This window comes from Trichomycterus rosablanca, chromosome 13, assembly GCF_030014385.1.
Source record: "Trichomycterus rosablanca isolate fTriRos1 chromosome 13, fTriRos1.hap1, whole genome shotgun sequence".
Classification (NCBI taxonomy): domain Eukaryota; kingdom Metazoa; phylum Chordata; class Actinopteri; order Siluriformes; family Trichomycteridae; genus Trichomycterus; species Trichomycterus rosablanca.
In genome coordinates, this window is record NC_086000.1 from 8,072,376 (window position 1) to 8,091,222 (window position 18,847).

Genomic DNA, 18,847 nt, shown 5'->3' on the forward strand with positions numbered 1-18,847 from the left:
TAAACTTATAGCTGCTGGTACAGGTGCTGAATAATCAAGCCCTCATTGCATGGCAACATCATGCCCTACCTGATATTTTGAAATTCTGCTGTGATGAAGCTTTCAAAAAGGGATGTTAAATCCAATCCAATCCAATATTCATGGTGCAGTTGCATTACATTTTAACAACAACATTTGGTTGGCCAATTCCCTGTTTAAATAATACACGTCCGCGCCCAGGTGGCGCAGCAGGATTTTCCACTAGCACGCCGGTTCGAAACTCGGCATTGCCACCGGTCGGCTGGACGCCATCTAGCAGGCATTATTGGCAGTGCCTGCAGGGAGGGATGATCGGAATATGTGTGAAGGGCTGCAGTGTGAAGGTCTTAGTGAACAAACTGTAAACTATTCAGACAGAACGCATGCAATAACTGAACATGACATATTTTGGTATAATATACAAATCTCAATGTATTAGGCTGTACACAGAGCCAAAAAAAACACTGCTTAGATTGCTGTATCTCAAATTCACACACAAAATCGTATCCTAAATCGTATCACTGCTTTCGGTGATACCTAGAGTTTCATGTTCATATATTATGTGCAAGTAACTCTCGCTTTCATTCGTGATACATTTCCATTCTCAATTCTTTCACTCTCAGCTTGCCCAAGTTTTAGGGGATCCTCCAAGACTATGCCAAAACCCAAGCCTATGAGCAAAGCTGCACTAAACTGGATTAGATAGAAGATAGACAGAGGCAGAACATTGTTGGTAAGTGAGTAAAGTCTTCTTTACATGTCTAAACCTGTCTCAGCTGCTCTGTCATATACTGTCGGCTTCAAATGTGCTTCAAGTCTAAACCAGTGCACCAAATCAGTCCACCAACCTTCAAGCAGTATTCCTTTGTACAGCTGTCAAAACTTTACATAAACACACACTTTGGATTTATGCAGCTGTTCTTTTTGTATGACAATAATGAAAACACATTTTCTTTGTCCAAGAAAAATTAACTATGAGTTCTTGTGTTCTTTGTTGATGAACTTTATAATCAGCTTGTAGGATAAATTGAGATACAACCCCAAATCAGAAAAAGTTGGGACGGCATGGAAAATGCAAATAATAAAAAAACAGAGTTTCTTACATTTATTAAAATTTTTATTTCATTGCAGACAGGATGAACCTGAGATATTTCATGTTTCATCTGCTCAACTTCATTTCAGAAGTGTAAATGAGGGCACTGCCACGACCCCATACCATGACATACCCTGGCTTTTGGACTTGTTGCTGATAACAGTCTGAATGGTCCTTTTCGTCTTTGGTCCAGAGCACACAGCATCTATTTTTTCCAATAAAGATCTGGAATGCTGATTCATCTGACCACAATACTCTTTTCCACTGTGTGATGGTCCATCCTAGATGCCTCCTAGCCCAGAGAAGTCGATGCCACTTCTGAACATGGTTAATGTATGGCTTCTTTTTTGCACAGTAAAGTTTTAAGTGGCATTTGTGCATGTAACTCTGTATTGTAGTGCTTGACAAAGATCTGCCAAAGTAATCCCTCACCCATGTGGTTATATCAGCTATTGTTGAGTGGCGGTTCTTGATGCAGTGCCGTCTGAGGGATCAAAGATCACAGGCTTTCAGCTTAAGCTTGCGCTCTTGGCCTTTACGCACTGAAATTTCTGCCGATTCCTTGAATTGTTTAATGATATTATGCACTGTAGAGGGAGAAATATGCAAATTCCTTCCAATCTTTCTTTAAGGAAAATTGTTTTTTTAACATTTCAATCATTTTCTCACACATTTGTTGATAAACTGGAGATCCTCTGATCATCTTTGCTCTTCAAAGACTCAGCCTTTCCTGGATGCTGCTTTTGTACCAAACCATGATTACAATCACCTGTTGACATCACCTGTTTGGAATCACATTATTTAGTTTTTTTACCTCATTACTTGCCCTAAATTGCCCCCATCCCAACTTTTTTTGGAATGTGTTGCAGACCTAAAATGCAGGACTGGATGTTTATTAACAAATGAAATGAAACATGATATATCTTGAGTTCAAACTGTCTGCAATCAATAAAGGTCAAAGTAAATGTAAGGAACACTGCATTTTTTTTAATTCGCAATTTCCATACTGTCCCAACTTTTTCTGATTTGGGGTTGTAGTTTGACTGCCACCCTAGGTGGTCAGAAGAACCACCAAAGACTGCAGTAACACTATCTACAGTCAATTGAGCTTTACATTGCCATTGAGACTGCGTAGAGTCTTTTAAAAGTCTCTGCTCTAAAATCAGCACCTCAAAGTTTGACTGAATTTCATTGCTAATCTTAAGAACAATGAAAAAGCATGCCCACACTAAATTTAGAATTCAGCTGTGTGTTTTTCAGTTAGTGCTTAAAGTAGGAAAATGTAAATCTGGTCATCCGATGCAAATCTGAAATACTGTACATGCTGATGCTGATGATTTTTATAATTCGGGTTTGGAAAGGAAACGTTACTTCAGTGGCGTTCTGTCAAGTAGGTGGAAGTTCAGGAAACTGTAACATTCCTTGTTACAGTTAAGCATATTGCAAAAAGTTGAAACACAGCCAGTTTGAGCAAGTCCACTTGAAAAGCAAGAGTTTCTATAAGTAGGACTGACCTATCTAACAACACTATCTATAAACCACATATAATTCTATCTATAATTTTTAAAATGCTAAATTATACATTTGTGGTTATACCTTTCACATGATTCTTTGCACTTAATAAAATATACATGAGATTACACAACAGGAAGATGTCTGCTTGTGAAATGTCAGTGAGCACAGCTGACCTTTAAAACTATGTGCACCTTATTGCAAAACTACAAAGGGAGTGGACAGAGTCAGACCTCAGTTTTCCCCCCTCTAATCTAGTCGTGTCCAATTACCCTGATTGCGTCCTCTATACTGATTCGACCCTTCACCGCTGACTGAGGACGCCTCTCAATTGACATACGCCCCCTCCGGCACGTTTTTTTTTTCACCTGCACGAGTCGAGTTCATACACTTGACGGGCACTGTGTATGGAGGTCCACACCCCCATCAGCATTATTCCTCAGCCCTGTGCAGGCGCCATCAGTCAGCCAGCAGGGGCCGCAGTCGCACCAGTTATGAGGACCTATGATCCGACTTTCTTACCCTCTAACCCTGAACAACAGCCAATCTTTGTTTATGCTCAGTCAGAAGGCAGAGCTGAGATTCGATACGATGTATTCAAAACCCCAACTCCGGTGGGCTAGTGTACTTTTGGTGTACTAGTGTACGTATTGCTGTGCCACCTGAGCGGCTAGCTAATTTGTTTCTTGACCAGTAACAAGCCTTCTGGCTCTTGTAAACTAATGCTTATAAACTAAAGCTAATGTAAACTAATGTAGGTTTTCCAAGACAATCAACTTGATGATGTCACATGCTATGCTAAGACAAGATGGCGCAACACCTGCTGTAAAATTGTCATTTAAAAAGGTTGTTATTTTTATTCTTAACAGTTAAACATGTAAGGATTTTTAAAGTGAGGATCCAGCTTGTATTTTTATGCTAACCACATCTAGTGTTTTATGTCCCCTTTAATGCAGCTGCAGACAGTATTAATTTATAGCACTAAATATTACATTATGTTTACTGTCTGTACTGACCATACTTTCCTGAATCATTTTATGAGTAACAACAAAATAGTATTTTAAGGTTACATTTATTTTTGTGAGGTAAAACAATGGTTCAGTCAGCTAGGAAGAAGGCACAAGTATGAACAAGATTTACTAACCTAGTCTGAGGCACAAAGTACAGTGGGGCTTTCTGCCCAAAAAATGTAGATGTGTATCGAATGTTTGACAGTGATCGACAGTTGTTGATGCAGTGGGCATTTTGCCAGGAGGTTCTACAGCAATTTCACAGAGATGCTGACCTTTGCCACTTTGGAATTACCATAGACACTGTCGGCTGGGTGATGTCTACAGTGATAAAAAAAAAAGTTACCCCACCAAGCATTGAGAGCACCGTTGTTTTGCTCTGTGGGGGGTTCCCTTGACCTAAACTCTCAGAGGCAATCATGCACATTGTGTGTGCATGTAGTACACAGGAATGCCTTGAAGTTGGCAGTAATCTAGGGCAGGACTGGCTCTCAGTAGAGGTAAAACCTTGACAGGCATTGCACATGCTCCAAATTGCAAACAGCTGAGTAAATATGGGCATATAACCAAAAAAAAAATTACCACAGACTGTAAGGTTGCAAAATGTCTTTTAGGAATAGTGTACTGAGTGATGCCTCGGTTGTTTTTCAACAATATCAGTTGGCTTCTTATTTTGGCCTGGGTATATATATATATACTAGCCTGGGTAGCCTCATTACAGCCTACAAAGACTGTAACAGCTAAAGCCAAAAATGTGGACCAACAGCTTTGTATGCCACTGTGTCCAAATAATAATAATAAGACATGATTTAATAAGACACAATAGTGTGTTTTAATAAAGATTAATTTGCCGCTCAAGTGGTGCAGCAGTAAAAACACACGCTGGAACACCAGAGCTGGGATCTCGAATACATTGTATCGAGTCTCTGGCCACATGAGCAACAACTGACCTGTTGTTCAGATAGGGGTGGGATATGAAAGCCGGATAGAGACTCTCATAACTAATGCAATTACGACCTCTGCTGGCTGATTGATGGCGCCTGCACAGAAACGGGAAAAGAGTGCTGTCAGGGTGTGTCTCTCTATTGTACACAGTGCTGATCCACATTGCACTCGTCAAAGTGTAGGTGACAAAATGCATACCGCTGCTGCCCACGTGTTGGACGGGGCGTGGGTTAGCTTTGTTCTCCTCAGTCAGCACGGGGATCGGCATTGTTGGAGAGGAAGCATGATGCAATCGGGCAATTGGACACACTAAAGGGGAGAAAAAGAGAAAATGCATAAACAAAATATATATATATATTTAAAGATTCGTTTGCATAATTTGTAATATTTTATATTTGTGGATTACATACTATTTTTTGTCTTTATTATATTGTTAAGTGAGTTATAGATGTCAATAATTTGTAAATACAAATGTAAAACAAGGAACATTTTGGAAAATTAGTAATGAATAGGAAATAAAATAAATTATACAAAAAGGAAGCTATAAATAAGAAATACAATAAGAAATAATTTATATATATATTATAATATTTATATAATTTATATTACATTATATTTATATTATTATTTTATTATATATGGTATTTATATGTATTTATAGTATAAATGTAAACGTTTACATAGAAGAAAATAAGGTAATAAAAGACAGTCAGAGTAAGGACTATTCATAATGTATACTTATTAAGTAAATTAAGTGAATTATAAATGATAAAAGCTATTAATAAGACAAGTGATAATTAAATGAGAAATTAATGCAAATACCCGCGTGAGCTGATAGAACAAGAACTAGACTCGCATTAGGACCGCGCGGCGCGCCTGTAACAGGCCGGGCTTCTGCAGTACGCGGGGCCGCGGGAGAAGCGCTGGCCGGCCGGGAGGAGGAGGAGGAGGAGGAGAACGGGGAGAGGAGCGCGAGTAGGATCCCGGAGTCCGCTACAAACGTACAGAGGAAAGGGCTCAGGTCTGGGACTTGACAAAACGGGTAAATAACGCTGTGCACCAGTTCTATAGCATCATGTCCCATTGTGTGGAAATAGCACGTTTGTGCAGGTAGTTAAGAGCAGAAGGGGAAGGTGTGTGAGGCGAGAGAGCTCGTGTGGAGAGAGAGAGAGAGAGAGAGAGAGAGATGTGGGAGAGGCGGCTTTTCCTCCCCGCTTCTGCTGCAGATGTGAGAGGTTCAGACGCTACTGAGCTCGGTGCTCTTGAACTACACGCTTACTGAGGTGACAGACAATGTGACCACCGAAGCCTCGATAAAAACCACCGAGGCCTTTTAGCACCGGGTTTTAGTTACAAATCTGAATTGCTCTTCTCAGGCGAATAAAAGTGGGTTTACTGGGTTTAATGTTTTTTTTTAATTGACAAGGCAGGTGACCGGCACCACAAGCTATCGTTACCTTAGCCCAAACCCATCATACCCATGATATAATGTTAGCTTTTCATTCATGTGTGTCCAAGAACCGCCAGGAAAAGCAAAATATTACACTAATTTACACTAATTTGTCATTTGTTTTGTATTTTTAGAGTCGAGGAGCTAGCTGTATGCATTTGTCTGTTTGGAATTAGTGTACGTAAGGTCACGGTTTTCCGTACATGTCAGTATGGTTAGCAAGTACAAGTCAGTGTGACGTCTCAGCAACTGGACCAATGGCAAAAATAGCAGGAGTTATGATTTACATACGTTTAAAAATCGTATTCACTCGATTTTAATTAGTCAGAATAAAAATAAATGTTCATATGCACCGACTATATGGAACCCTGGTAGTGTTAACAGTAATCCGTACTAAGACTGGTTGTCTTACACTGGTATTTATTTTTAAAATCTCTTCCCTGTTGCTTTTCATAATATTTATTTGTTTTATTGACTTATTTATTCGATTACGAAGGTCAAGTGTATGGAACAGTGTATGGGCAGTGTAGCCTAGTGGTTAATGTACTGGACTAGTAATCCAAAGGTTGCTGGTTCAAGCCCCACCATTGCCAGGTTGCCTGTTGGGCCCTTAACCCTCAATTGCTTAGAGAATATACTGTCACAGTACTGTAAGTCGCTTTGGATAAAAGCGTCTGCTAAATGCCGAAAATGTCAATATAAATGGAGCATTAAGGCACGCCTATCACCGTCTTGACCTTTTTATTTATACGTTTTAATATAGTCCTTATATGTTGTCATTTTAGTGGACATTTTACCAAGCAGAGCACAAAACGCTCAACACAAACCCACACAACTTCTGTAAGTAAAATGGCCTTGTAAGGAATTTCAGAGGCTGTGTGGAATTTATGTCATTCCCACAGAGAGTATAGCCTGTCGGACTATAAGCAATTCCAGCCCTCTTCTATCCTACTGGCATGCGCAGAGCTCAGTTATGAAAGAAAAGCTCACCCAGCACACATATCTATCATCTGTGGTTTGCTTAGATTACAAATACATTCAGATCTGTTTTGTGTTAAGAACATTTATGTTTGATATAACTGTGTTAAGTAGGTGTTTAAACGTCTAAAATCCAATAATACAGCTGTATAAAACACAGTCAAATGTCCTTGAAGAATGTGTAAATATGTATGAAATGTATTTTAGGTATGGCTATGCAGACACGTTTTGAGACTTCCACAACTCATCCTTCTAAGACATCAGTTTTGTCAGCAAAAAATATTTAACAATAGGCCATTATGACATGGCTTAAGGTAACAGACAACGTTAAAAAGGAATGCTTGTTTTGAAGGATCAAACAGACTAGTTAAATTATACACTGAATGGCTGTGCAATATCTGATGTAAATCTTGATACCGATTGCACTGCTAGTGTTAGCAAGCCCTAGACAGCTACTAAAGTGTAAATCCTGGCATAATGAGAGTGCAACAAATGTTACTAGGTAGTATAAGTGTGTGCATGGGCCCATGTTCCTGTGACATAACTTGTAGAAATTTTTGGAATTTTGGATTTGCACAGGGTATATAAAGCAAAGGTAAAACTATAACATGAGTTTAAATGTGAGTTTTAATATTTTTATATTAGTTGTATGAAACAGAGACAGTTCAGAATATTGTTGTCTTTCGGGCAGCACGGTGGCTCAGAGGGTAGCACTGTCGCCTCACAGCAAGAAGGTCTTGGGTTTGATCCCCAGGTGGGGCAAGCTGGGTCCTTTCTGTGTGGAGTTTACATGTTCTCCCCATGTCTGCATGGGTTTCCTCAGGGAGCCCCGGTTTCCTCCCACAGTTCAAAGACATGCAAGTAAGGTGAATTGGAGATACTAAATAGTCCATGACTGTATTTGACATTAAACTTGTGAACTGATGAACCTTGTGTAACGAGCAACTAGCGTTTCTGTCATAATTGTAACCAAAGTGTGTAAAACATGATGTTAAAATCCTAATAAATAAATAAATATTGTTGTCTTTCAGAAGATGCTCTAAATAAACTCAATTCTGGGATTGAGCCAAAGTGCAACAAAAATGATTAACCAAAATGAGATTAGGGCAGTAGGACAAGTTATATTCAGAACTGTTCCAATTCTTCACATACCAGTCAGGATTGCTTACACTTTTGCAACACTGGATTGGATCTGTGTTTTACACATAGTTTTTTATTCAAGCCTGACTGCTGTCTTTCATAAAATGGAAAATAAGTGACATGCACTGTTTTTTTTTTCTTGCAGGGAATTCAAACCAAGGAGGATAATTTTGTTATTTTGATTTGTTTCTTTTTTTTAATCTTTTGCGACTGAAATATTGCATTGGAAAGTGATTTGTTTCGGCAATGCCATCCAACACAGTCACCACCACTGCTGCTCTTAAAAGCCCAGACTTCAACAGTGGTGGAAATCGCATAGTGGTAAGAGTTTTCACTTTAATTTAAATCACTGGTTTAAATGACATCTGTATTGACTGGCATACGTAATAAATGCACATAAATGTATCATTAATACAGTTCTGGATCTAATACTTATTTTGGTTTCAATACTAATTATTTACTCTGTAATACAGGAAGATTGGCTGCTTCAAATCCCCCTTGGTGTGAGTAACTGAATGAGTGAGTGTGTTGCCAGAAATAGTTCATGAAAATTAATGAATGAAAACAGGGTTGCATAGACTTGGCTCCCTTAGGGGATGGTCAGTATTGAATCAGTATCCGTATTGAGCAATGCTTAGAATTTTGATACCAAAATTAGATTTAAACATCCCTAATTCATAGCAAATACTGAATATGCATCCTACTTTTAATATATATGTAAAAAAAAAAAAGCATGGACTACGAATATTTTTAACAGTTCTAAGAGCTAAATGTTTAATAATAAAATACACCATAGGCACACTAGTTCCAAGAATTTCCTATTCCATAGAATTTCTGTGGCAGTCATTTAAAGGATTACATTGGTATATATTAAAAATATTTTTTCTGCAATATCATGTAATTAGACACACATGACTGAATAATTAGCTGACGAAATTTGAGTCATTTTAATTTTTTCTTGTCTGAAATGTTAACAGACACCTAAACTACCAGTGCCACTTCCACTACCTATAGTTTTAGGTCTAGTCTGAATGGATTCACATATTTCATGATGCCCTAAAACTGTCCGTAACCAAATTAGGAGCTAAAACAATGAACAGCTTCGGTTTGTACTGCTGAGGTTAGTCAGTGCAGGAGTAAAAACCTCCAGATATTGCACCCTAACACCTAGACATTGTTTTGTTCCTTGGCTCAGAGATTTGAGTGGCTTTGTCATGGAAGCGTTTAGTGACGTGGGTGTTGGCGTGTGAATACCAGGATACCTTACTGCTGATTTATAGACAAATTCATTCTCCTCATTTCCACCCATGGAGTCATGCGAGGCTCACCATATCCTTGTTGCCTGGCAACAAAGCGCGCCTTAAATAACTGGCCAGCAGCCAGAAATAGAGCAAATATATGGACGATGGCAAGTTTTGGTGATTGGTTACAGATGTTGTGGGAATAACACAATCTGATGTTTGGGGGATTAAATATTGGTTAGGAAAATACATCGTTCTTCTTATTAGACAGATGGCTTCAGTTTCTCTGTGGACTTGAGGATTAGTAGTAGTGTAGTGTAGTAATGAGGCGTAGTATTTTGTATTTTGTGTCATAGTAATTATTGTCTAATGACTATGACACAAAAAAGCCTCGTTACTACACTACATTTACTATACTGTCATTTCAAAGCTGAAGTTATGTAAGGTATATATTTGGGAGTCGACAAAGAAAAAAGAAATCGCAGTCCTTGCTCACTTAGTCACTTTTGGTCATGATAGACAGGTTATCCCTATTGCTATTCTGATTTAGAGCATGCAGATGCTTTTTAGTCATTTGGAGCATCCTTTCTTCCCTTACACCCTAGGGTGCTTGGCTGGGAGAGAGAATGAGTGTTGGTGGGGGGACACAGTTGTGCCAAACAAAGAGGAAAGGGATGGAGGGCAGAGAATGAGCTGCCAAATGTCTTTGTAAGTGTGTCAAGTGGAAGCCGAGAGCGGTAGGTCAGCAGTGAGGCTATAGAATCCTCACTTCATCGTGCCTAAAAGGGAGGTGTCATTCAAGTGCCGGCTTTTCTCATTATCTAAACATCCTTGTCTGGATGAAAAAGAAGTCTAAAGAGAGCAAAAGAGAAACCTATTCAACTCCTGGTCGTGTTGGGGTGTGTCTCAGGCTTCTACAACCTCTGATGCACAGCTTTTGGAAAGCGTGTTCTAGATAGCAATGAAAATGACCATATATGGATAACTTAAGTGGATGCAAACTCATAATAAAACTTTCAGATTTTATACAGTCAGTAGTGAACCGTTCGTTACAAGGGCTAACTAAACATGCGGTCTGTATATTATAGCTCTTCCTGACTTTATTAGTGTAGTTATTATAACATGATAAGCAGAGTTTTGCCTTTATACTGGAGCATAATATAAAATACTTGCATTATTTTTGTTTTAAAAAAACCCAACATATCCATGTGCAGAGTTTAACACGCAGGCATTTAGTAAAAATGAACGAATAATTAAAAGAAAAATACAATAAATTATTCTTATGCCTGATACAGAGACTAACATATTATTCATTAAGATTTCTCAAGCCATTTTTTTAAAAAAGGTAAGGGTGTGAGCATTCTGCTTTAACCTTAATATTTTAGCCAGATGAACTTGCATGTGAGATTGGTAAAAGAACTCGACTCTGAGGTTAGGAAGTGGAAGTTTGTTTGTTGCCTTTGTGACACAGAGGATGTTTGTCATTTAAGCAGACGGAGAAAGTGATTCAGGAAAAGGAGGTGGCTGTGGTGGACAGGTCAGCGCTGAGCACTCTGGCCCACAAAGTCGGACGGCCCAGCCATAAGCTCAAGCACCTCCCCGTGAGTACCTGCAAAATGCAGCACTGCACTTCAGTTCCAACATAACACTAGGCATCATGGCATGATTTGCTTTAAAGAACGAAAAGAGTGTAAGATCTCTTTACACATGCATTTCTAATGCGCTAGCCAACCATTGTTGAGATCACAAATTCTTGAATTTGAATCTCAGCTGTGCTATCAACTGGCTGGGTGGCCACACAGACACGATTGGCTGTGCCTGAAGGAGCATTGGATTTAAACAGATCCCTCATTTCTGCTGCAATTGCGTACTCTCTGTATGCAATACTGCTTTTTGTGAGACCCTGTCTTTGTCTGGTGAAAATAAGTGGTGGGCGACTGCACACTTGCAGGATCAGACTAGACTGGAAGGAAAAGAGGAAAAAAACTATGAAAATGTGACTATGTTCCAGAATATAATCAAGATTTACAGGTTTAAGACCTGGTACAATTCCAGAGTAATTACCACATAAACAAAAGTAAATTTTCAAGTTAGACACATTGAAACATTTTTACTTGGGTGATTTAAGACGTCTAAGTTAAGAAAATAAACAAGGGAATTTTCTGCAGATTGGAGCAAATTAGAATGAGATTTTGGCCAGTCATACACAGGATACAGTTCTTTGTTAAACTGACACAGTATATTATAGCATTCATTAATGATTCAATAACCTGTATATAACAAAAGCATTTTTATTGGTATTAAACCACAGAATCAGTTCAGATTAATAGCAACTTCCTAATAAAATCAGATTTTTTTTCGAAATAGAAAGAAGTCCACTAGTAATCATGCTTCTATTTTGCATTTAATTATGTTATTATCATAACGGCGCTTAGGTGGTGCAGCAGTAATATAGGCTAGCCCACTACCCCTGAGGTCTGGTGTTCCAATCTCAGCAGTGCTGTCGGCCGGTGGGCTGTCTGCTCAGACATGAACGGCTATGTGGCTGAACGGCCCAACCATTGGGAGGTGCACTTATCAGTGTGCTCTCAGCATCAGTCCCAGGTCTGGATAAAATAATGAGGGTAAAATTAGGAAGGGCATCCAGCGTTAAAAACGGTGCCAAGTCTGGAATGCGGTCCAAAACGAACCACTGTGGCGACCACTAAATACAAGAGCAGCCAAAAGGGAAAAACACAGTGGGAATTGACCGTGCCAATTCTAATTTGTTTTTGGTCACATTTAATTACGTTTTAAGCTCATGCTCAGATGACAGTGAGTAGGTGGATTTGATCTACGCATTAGAAGTTTAAGTGAATACATTTGCAGCTGTTGTTCATCTGTTATAAACATTGCCAAACCAAACACTAAGAAATTCTCAAGATTAAACTTTTAACTTAAATTAACTGAAAATAAATAATTGATCTTTCTTTAAATTTTTTAAAAATGCCAATAAATATATGCATTCTTTTTAACTGGCAGGTGTGTGTGTGGCTATTTACCTGTTGATTTATGGTCAGTAAAGCAAAAGGCAAGCTGTGGGAGTGCAGCTCATGTTGCCCTATTTGTGTTCAGGATGTCTTTAGTTCTGACCCCTGACAGGGATCTCGTCTGGGTCATTAGGTCACTGAGGCCGTTGCATAACACTCATTCTTTATCACTAGGTGCTAAATGACTTGTTTTTCTTCTCCTTCCGCTCTCACTCATTCTCTGTTTGGATGGTTTCTCTCTTGTGTAACATTTGTCTTTGCTTATACTGATTTTCTCTTTCCTGTTCTTTGCAAATGCGCTTAAATTGTCATATTTCCGTTTGTTTGTAGACAATAGACAAGTGTACTGTCTTTTTTTCTGTTTTTATATTCACTCCTAGGTAAAGCTTTAAAGCAGTACCAGGTTTTTGTACACCCAGCCCCTGCTTAACATCCTGTGCCATTTCCAGTGATTGAAAATTATACTGCCTCTTGCATAATTAATCTGCAGAGTGCATGTCAGGGCAAATGGCTGTGCATCTGCCCCATATCCACTCTCTTCTCCCCTGGGGTTTCTGATTCTATTACCCCTGTGTACTATTCCTTCAACAAGTGATTGTGACAATAGTAAGAGAATGCTAGAGCATCCAACCCAGCTCTCGCGAAACAGTATAATTTAGCTTTTTGAGAATTTTTCATATCAAATCTTTATGAAATCTATAATCTATAGTTACATAAATTATTAGTTTTCAATATATATTCACGTGTGTGTGTGTGTGTGTGTGTGTGTGTACAACTGGCGTAATTTAGATATGTTTAATGGCCAGTCTCTGACATGCACTTAGTGCCACTGATCGCTCCTTTTTACCTGCTAAAGGCGGGGTCTCACAGAATACAGAATAGGAAATGGCGAGCTGCACATCCACTATCAACCCTCAAACCGGTCAGAAGTTGCTTTTAATTGCAGCAGCACTGAAAAATCCCTGCTGGACCATTGTTCCTATCCCTCACAGAGACATAGCCAATGATATGTGTGTGAAGGCACCAGGCCGGTCAGTAGCACAGTACTCTATTCTTTGTCGAATTTGCTTATGTGCAGAAAGAGAGTCTGATCAGAAGTCAGCCAAAAATCATCTGACTACAGTGCCTTGCAAAAGTATTCAGCCCCCTTGAACTTTTCAACCTTTTGCCACATTTCAGGCTTCAAACATAACGATATGAAATTGTAATTTTTTGTGAAGAATCAACAACAAGTGGGACACAATCGTGAAGTAGAACGAAATTTATTGGATATTTTAAACTTTTTTTAGAAATAAAAAACTAAAAAGTGGGGCGTGCAATATTATTCAGCCCCTTTACTTTCAGTGCAGCAAACTCACTCCAGAAGTTCAGTGAGGATCTCTGAATGATCCAATGTTGACCTAAATGACTGATGGTGATAAATAGAATCCACCTGTGTGTAATCAAGTCTCTGTATAAATGCACCTGCTCTGTGACAGTCTCAGAGTTCTGTTTAAAGCGCAGAGAGCATCATGAAGACCAAGGAACACACCAGGCAGGTCCGAGATACTGTTGTGGAGAAGTTTAAAGCCGGATTTGGATACAAAAAGATTTCCCAAGCTTTAAACATCTCAAGGAGCACTGTGCAAGCGATCATATTGAAATGGAAGGAGTATCAGACCACTGCAAATCTACCAAGACCCGGCCGTCCCTCTAAACTTTCAGCTCAAACAAGGAGAAGACTGATCAGAGATGCAGCCAAGAGGCCCATGATCACTCTGAATGAACTGCAGAGATCTACAGCTGAGGTGGGAGACTCTGTCCATCAGTCGTACACTGCACAAATCTGGCCTTTATGGAAGAGTGGCAAGAAGAAAGCTATTTCTCAAAGATATCTATAAAAAGTCACCTGGGAGACACACCAAACATGTGGAAGAAGGTGCTCTGGTCAGATGAAACCAAAATCGAACTTTTTGGCCACAATGCAAAACGTTATGTTTGGCGTAAAAGCAACACAGCTCATCACCCTGAACACACCATCCCCACTGTCAAACATGGTGGTGGCAGCATCATGGTTTGGGCCTGCTTTTCTTCAGCAGGGACAGGGAAGATGGTTACAATTGATGGGAAGATGGATGGAGCCAAATACAGGACCATTCTGGAAGAAAACCTGTTGCAGTCTGCAAAAGACCTGAGACTGGGACGGAGATGTATCTTCCAACAAGACAATGATCCAAAACATAAAGCAAATCTACAATGGAATGGTTCACAAATAAACGTATCCAGGTGTTAGAATGGCCAAGTCAAAGTCCAGACCTGAATCCCATCGAGAATCTGTGGAAAGAGCTGAAAACTGCTGTTCACAAACGCTCTCCATCCAACCTCACTGAGCTCGAGCTGTTTTGCAAGGAAGAATGGGCAAAAATTTCTGTCTCTCGATGTGCAAAACTGATAGAGACATACCCCAAGCGACTTGCAGCTGTAATCGCAGCAAAAGGTGGCGCTACAAAGTATTAACGCAAGGGGGCTGAATAATATTGCACGCCCCACTTTTCAGTTTTTTATTTCTAAAAAAAGTTTAAAATATCCAATAAATTTCGTTCCACTTCACGATTGTGTCCCACTTGTTGTTGATTCTTCACAAAAAATTACAATTTCATATCGTTATGTTTGAAGCCTGAAATGTGGCAAAAGGTTGAAAAGTTCAAGGGGGCTGAATACTTTTGCAAGGCACTGTACATAAATAACACTCAACTGTATTGCAGTATTAACATACATTCATACAATAAGGCAACTACATTTAGAGTAAAGTTTTACAGTATGTTTTCATGTTACCTTTTACTGGCTGTGTGAAAGGTAACTCAGACTTGCCCCTCAGGGAGGTAATAACAAGACCCTTCTGTGTTTTTTCAAACTCTATTTTTGCACTAGTGTGGCATCTCTTGGGACAGCCCCTTCCTCTTTCTCGAGACTTCAAACACCAGACTGTGCAAGAGTTGGTCTCATAGCTTGCATAGAAAAGATGCAGTGTTTTTACAGAAGGAAAAAAGCATATGTATTGAATTTCTATTTACTTACATTTATTCCCATGTTTATTAGTTACACTTTACCAGCTGTGGTAATGTTCGTTGGAGCTGAATGCTGGATCCTTTTTTGCTTTATGAAGGTTTAACGGTGAGGGTCGAGGAAAGGGACTCGCATGGAACCCAGCAGCAACTTTCTGTCAGGCCGCCAACATTCCTCCCATTCCTCCACCCTTTTTGTAAATCTGACAGAAAAGTAAAACACAATACAGAACAGGCTGTTAACAGAAGCTCTGATTGTGAGTAGAGGTAGAACTGCCTTGCTTTAATAGGTTTAATAAGTTTTACACTGAGGTTTCACGCCATCAGTGTGACTAAAACAAGCTTGATGATGCTACTAGGCTGATTAAGTTCTCATCTTTCAGAGAGAATCAACCACGCCAGCAGTTTTTCTAAAAAAAATTTCCTCTGCTTATGGTGTGGGTTGTGAAAACGTGTCTCTTTCTGTGCTCTTTATATCTACTTTACAAGACCGACTTTGACACTTCAAACCAGCGGAGCAGCTGCAAGAATTAAGAATGATGCCTGTCAGACTGAGGCTCTTGATCTGTCCACCCTGATTTCATCAACTTTTTCTATCAGTCTCTTACAGCTTACAAATGCCACTAAACAGGTGGCAGGATCTGTGGGCAGGATCTGTCTTTGTGTGAGAAGATGAATGGCTTGCAGTACAGGATATGGAGTCATAAAGCATAGAGCTTTGCGCTGGTGTCTTGGGTGACATGACACTGTTTTCAGGCGCCCGCATATGGAAACTGTTTTGTTAATGATATATACATAACAAGAGCAATCATTGTATGGAAAGATGTGGTGCTGCTGCTCTAGGGTGCGTTTCCTGCACAATGACGTATGGAACAGCTGAACTGAATTACAACAATGGATTGTTAAACTTGCATCTTATTTCCGACTTGTTTTACAGTTGCTTTACTGTACTTAGAACTAAGTTAGTTAAAGCTACATTGATCCAAACTGCAGTAGTTTAACCTGCATCGTTGTTGTAAATCGAAACCTATTACGCTGTCTGTAATTATCATGTGAAAAACACAGAAATTGGTATGAGAAGTAGTAAGAGGAGAGGTATTATCTAAAACATAGATAACAAACATAGTTTTAAATTTGGTGTAACTTTCATGGCTGTTTTGGGGGCGCTTGGGTGGCAAAGTGGTAAAATGAGATACAGGGATTGAATATCAGCTGTGCAGCCAGCCGATCAGGTGTCTATACAGACTTGATTTGCCCGGCTAAAAGAAGAAGCCCGGCTAAAAGAAGAATGGAAAAGACCATGTGCCAGAACAGGTATGCTGACCAGAATGATCTGCTGTGGCGACCTAATATACAGTCATGTGAATAAGTTAGGACACCCCATGAAAACCTTTGTCTTTTTGAACATATTTAAACATATGAACATTTGAGCTTCATTTGAACAGTACGAAGAGATGGAGCTTATATAACTAAACAAAAAAATGTTCCAGGTTTTTTTAAATGCTCAGGTGGCGCAGTGGTAAAAACCCACGCTGGAACCAGAGCTGGGATCTCGAATACATCGTATCGAATCTCAGCTCTGCCTGCCGGCTAAGGCTGAGCAGCCACATGAACAACGATTGGCCTGTTGTTCAGATATGGGCGGGACTAAGCCGGATGGGGTCTCTCTCTCATGACTGGTGCAATTATGACCTCTGCTGGCTGATTGATGGCGCCTGCACAGAAATGAGAAAAGAGTGCTCTCAGGGTGTGTCTCTCTGTACACAACGCTGAGCTGCACTGCACTCGTCAAAGTGTAGGTGATAAGATGCATACGGCATGCTGCCCACGTGTCGGAGGGGGCATGGGTTAGCTTCGTTCTTCTCAATCAGAGCGGGGATCGGCATTGGTGAAGAAGAAGCACGACACAATCGGGCAATTGGACGCTCTAAAAAGGGAGAAAAAGGGGAGAAAATGCATAAAGGAAATATTTTTTAAAAGCAAAATTACTTTAAAACACAAGTTGTAAAATGTAATGAACAAAAATGAAAGTTTATTGTGAGGAAAAAGTTTGGACACCCCCACATTTATTACTACAGTACTTAAAATGTCTAAAATTAGAATCAGGTGCACCACATCAGCATCAGAGAGTTCTGGAATGGCCAAGTCAAATCCCGGATCTTAATTCTATTAAGATGCTGTGGGGTGATTTAAAATAGACTGTGAATGCAAGAAACCCCTCAAACCTCACACAGCTGAAGAATTTCTGCATGGAGAAGTGGGAAAAACTTTTCTCAATGTCAGAGACTGGTAGATGGTTATAGGAAACGTCTAATTATAACGTCTAAATTATTTCAGCCAAACGGGGAAATACCAGCTATTAGGGCATAGGGTGTCCTAACTTTTTCCTCCCAATCAATTTGCATTTTCGTTCATTACATTTTACAACTTGTGTTTAAAAGTATTTGTTTAGTTATATAAGCTCCATCTCTCAATACTGTTCAAATGAAGCTGTAATGTCCATATATTTAAATATGTTCTCATGGGGTGTCCAAACTTTTTCACATGACTGTATACAATAAAGAAAAAAGCCCTCTCACTCAACCAGTCATCGTTCGACCTTCTCTCCCTAAAACACGGCCTCTTGTGCTTGTGTGGATGCCAAAGTTCAAACACTTAGCTCTTTTAGTGTGTCAATTTTAATGCAAAACAGTCTGAAGTTTACAAAAATGTTGCCTGGTCTAATAAATGTCAGTTTCTTCTTCAACATGTATTAGCATTTATTCTGGGTTTAATTTATGCCCAAAAACATGTAGAAAGTTGCTTTACCTTGGCCAGATTAGAGGGCTTTTGAGCGTATAGGCTATTGCCATAAATCAGGACTTAGACATTAGCAAAAACTATTTTTAAAGCCAGTTAGAGGTGGACTTGCTCTTTTGCTTCAGGTTGGTATCTTGTTGCATACCTCAGCTTAGTTAAGCTTCAGGTTTTAGACTGGTGTCATTCTCTTTCAGGATTTTCCATTAGAAGGCGCAACATATGGATCCATCAATTATGGCAATTCAATCATGCCCTGAAGCAGCAAAGGATCCCCATAACGCACTACATTCACCACGTTTGGCTGTTGGCTTTACATTCCTAATGTGGAATGCTTTGTTAACTATACAGCAGATGTAGTGGAACCCATGTCTTCCACAAAATTTCTCTTTCGACCCATTAGTCCATGAAACCTCATCACAAAAGCCTTGGGGATCACATACAGTAGGTTTTTTATTTAGTCAAAGAAATAATGAGCATTTATGTTGCTTTTGTGTAGTGGTTTTAACTCTTCCACTCTTTTGAAGAATCGTAAATGTCCACCTTATATGAGTAAATGCGGCCTTAAGTTCCTTAGATGCTAGTCTAAGT

General features: G+C 39.5%; 1 protein-coding gene across 4 annotated transcripts in view; it reads left to right on the plus strand.

Moving 5' to 3' along the window:
• The first annotated feature begins 8,369 nt into the window (after nt 1-8,369).
• The window catches only part of dnmt3ab (DNA (cytosine-5-)-methyltransferase 3 alpha b), a 69,785-nt gene continuing 59,307 nt past the window's right edge, over nt 8,370-18,847 (plus strand). For 3 of the 4 annotated variants that reach the window (XM_063007568.1, XM_063007571.1, XM_063007572.1), the window contains exons 1-2: nt 8,370-8,467; nt 10,878-10,988. In XM_063007568.1, coding sequence (XP_062863638.1) covers nt 8,393-8,467; nt 10,878-10,988 — 186 coding nt within the window. In that variant the 5' untranslated portion in view covers nt 8,370-8,392. The remainder of the gene's footprint in view (nt 8,468-10,877; nt 10,989-18,847) is intronic. The other variant, XM_063007569.1, reaches the window with a different exon arrangement.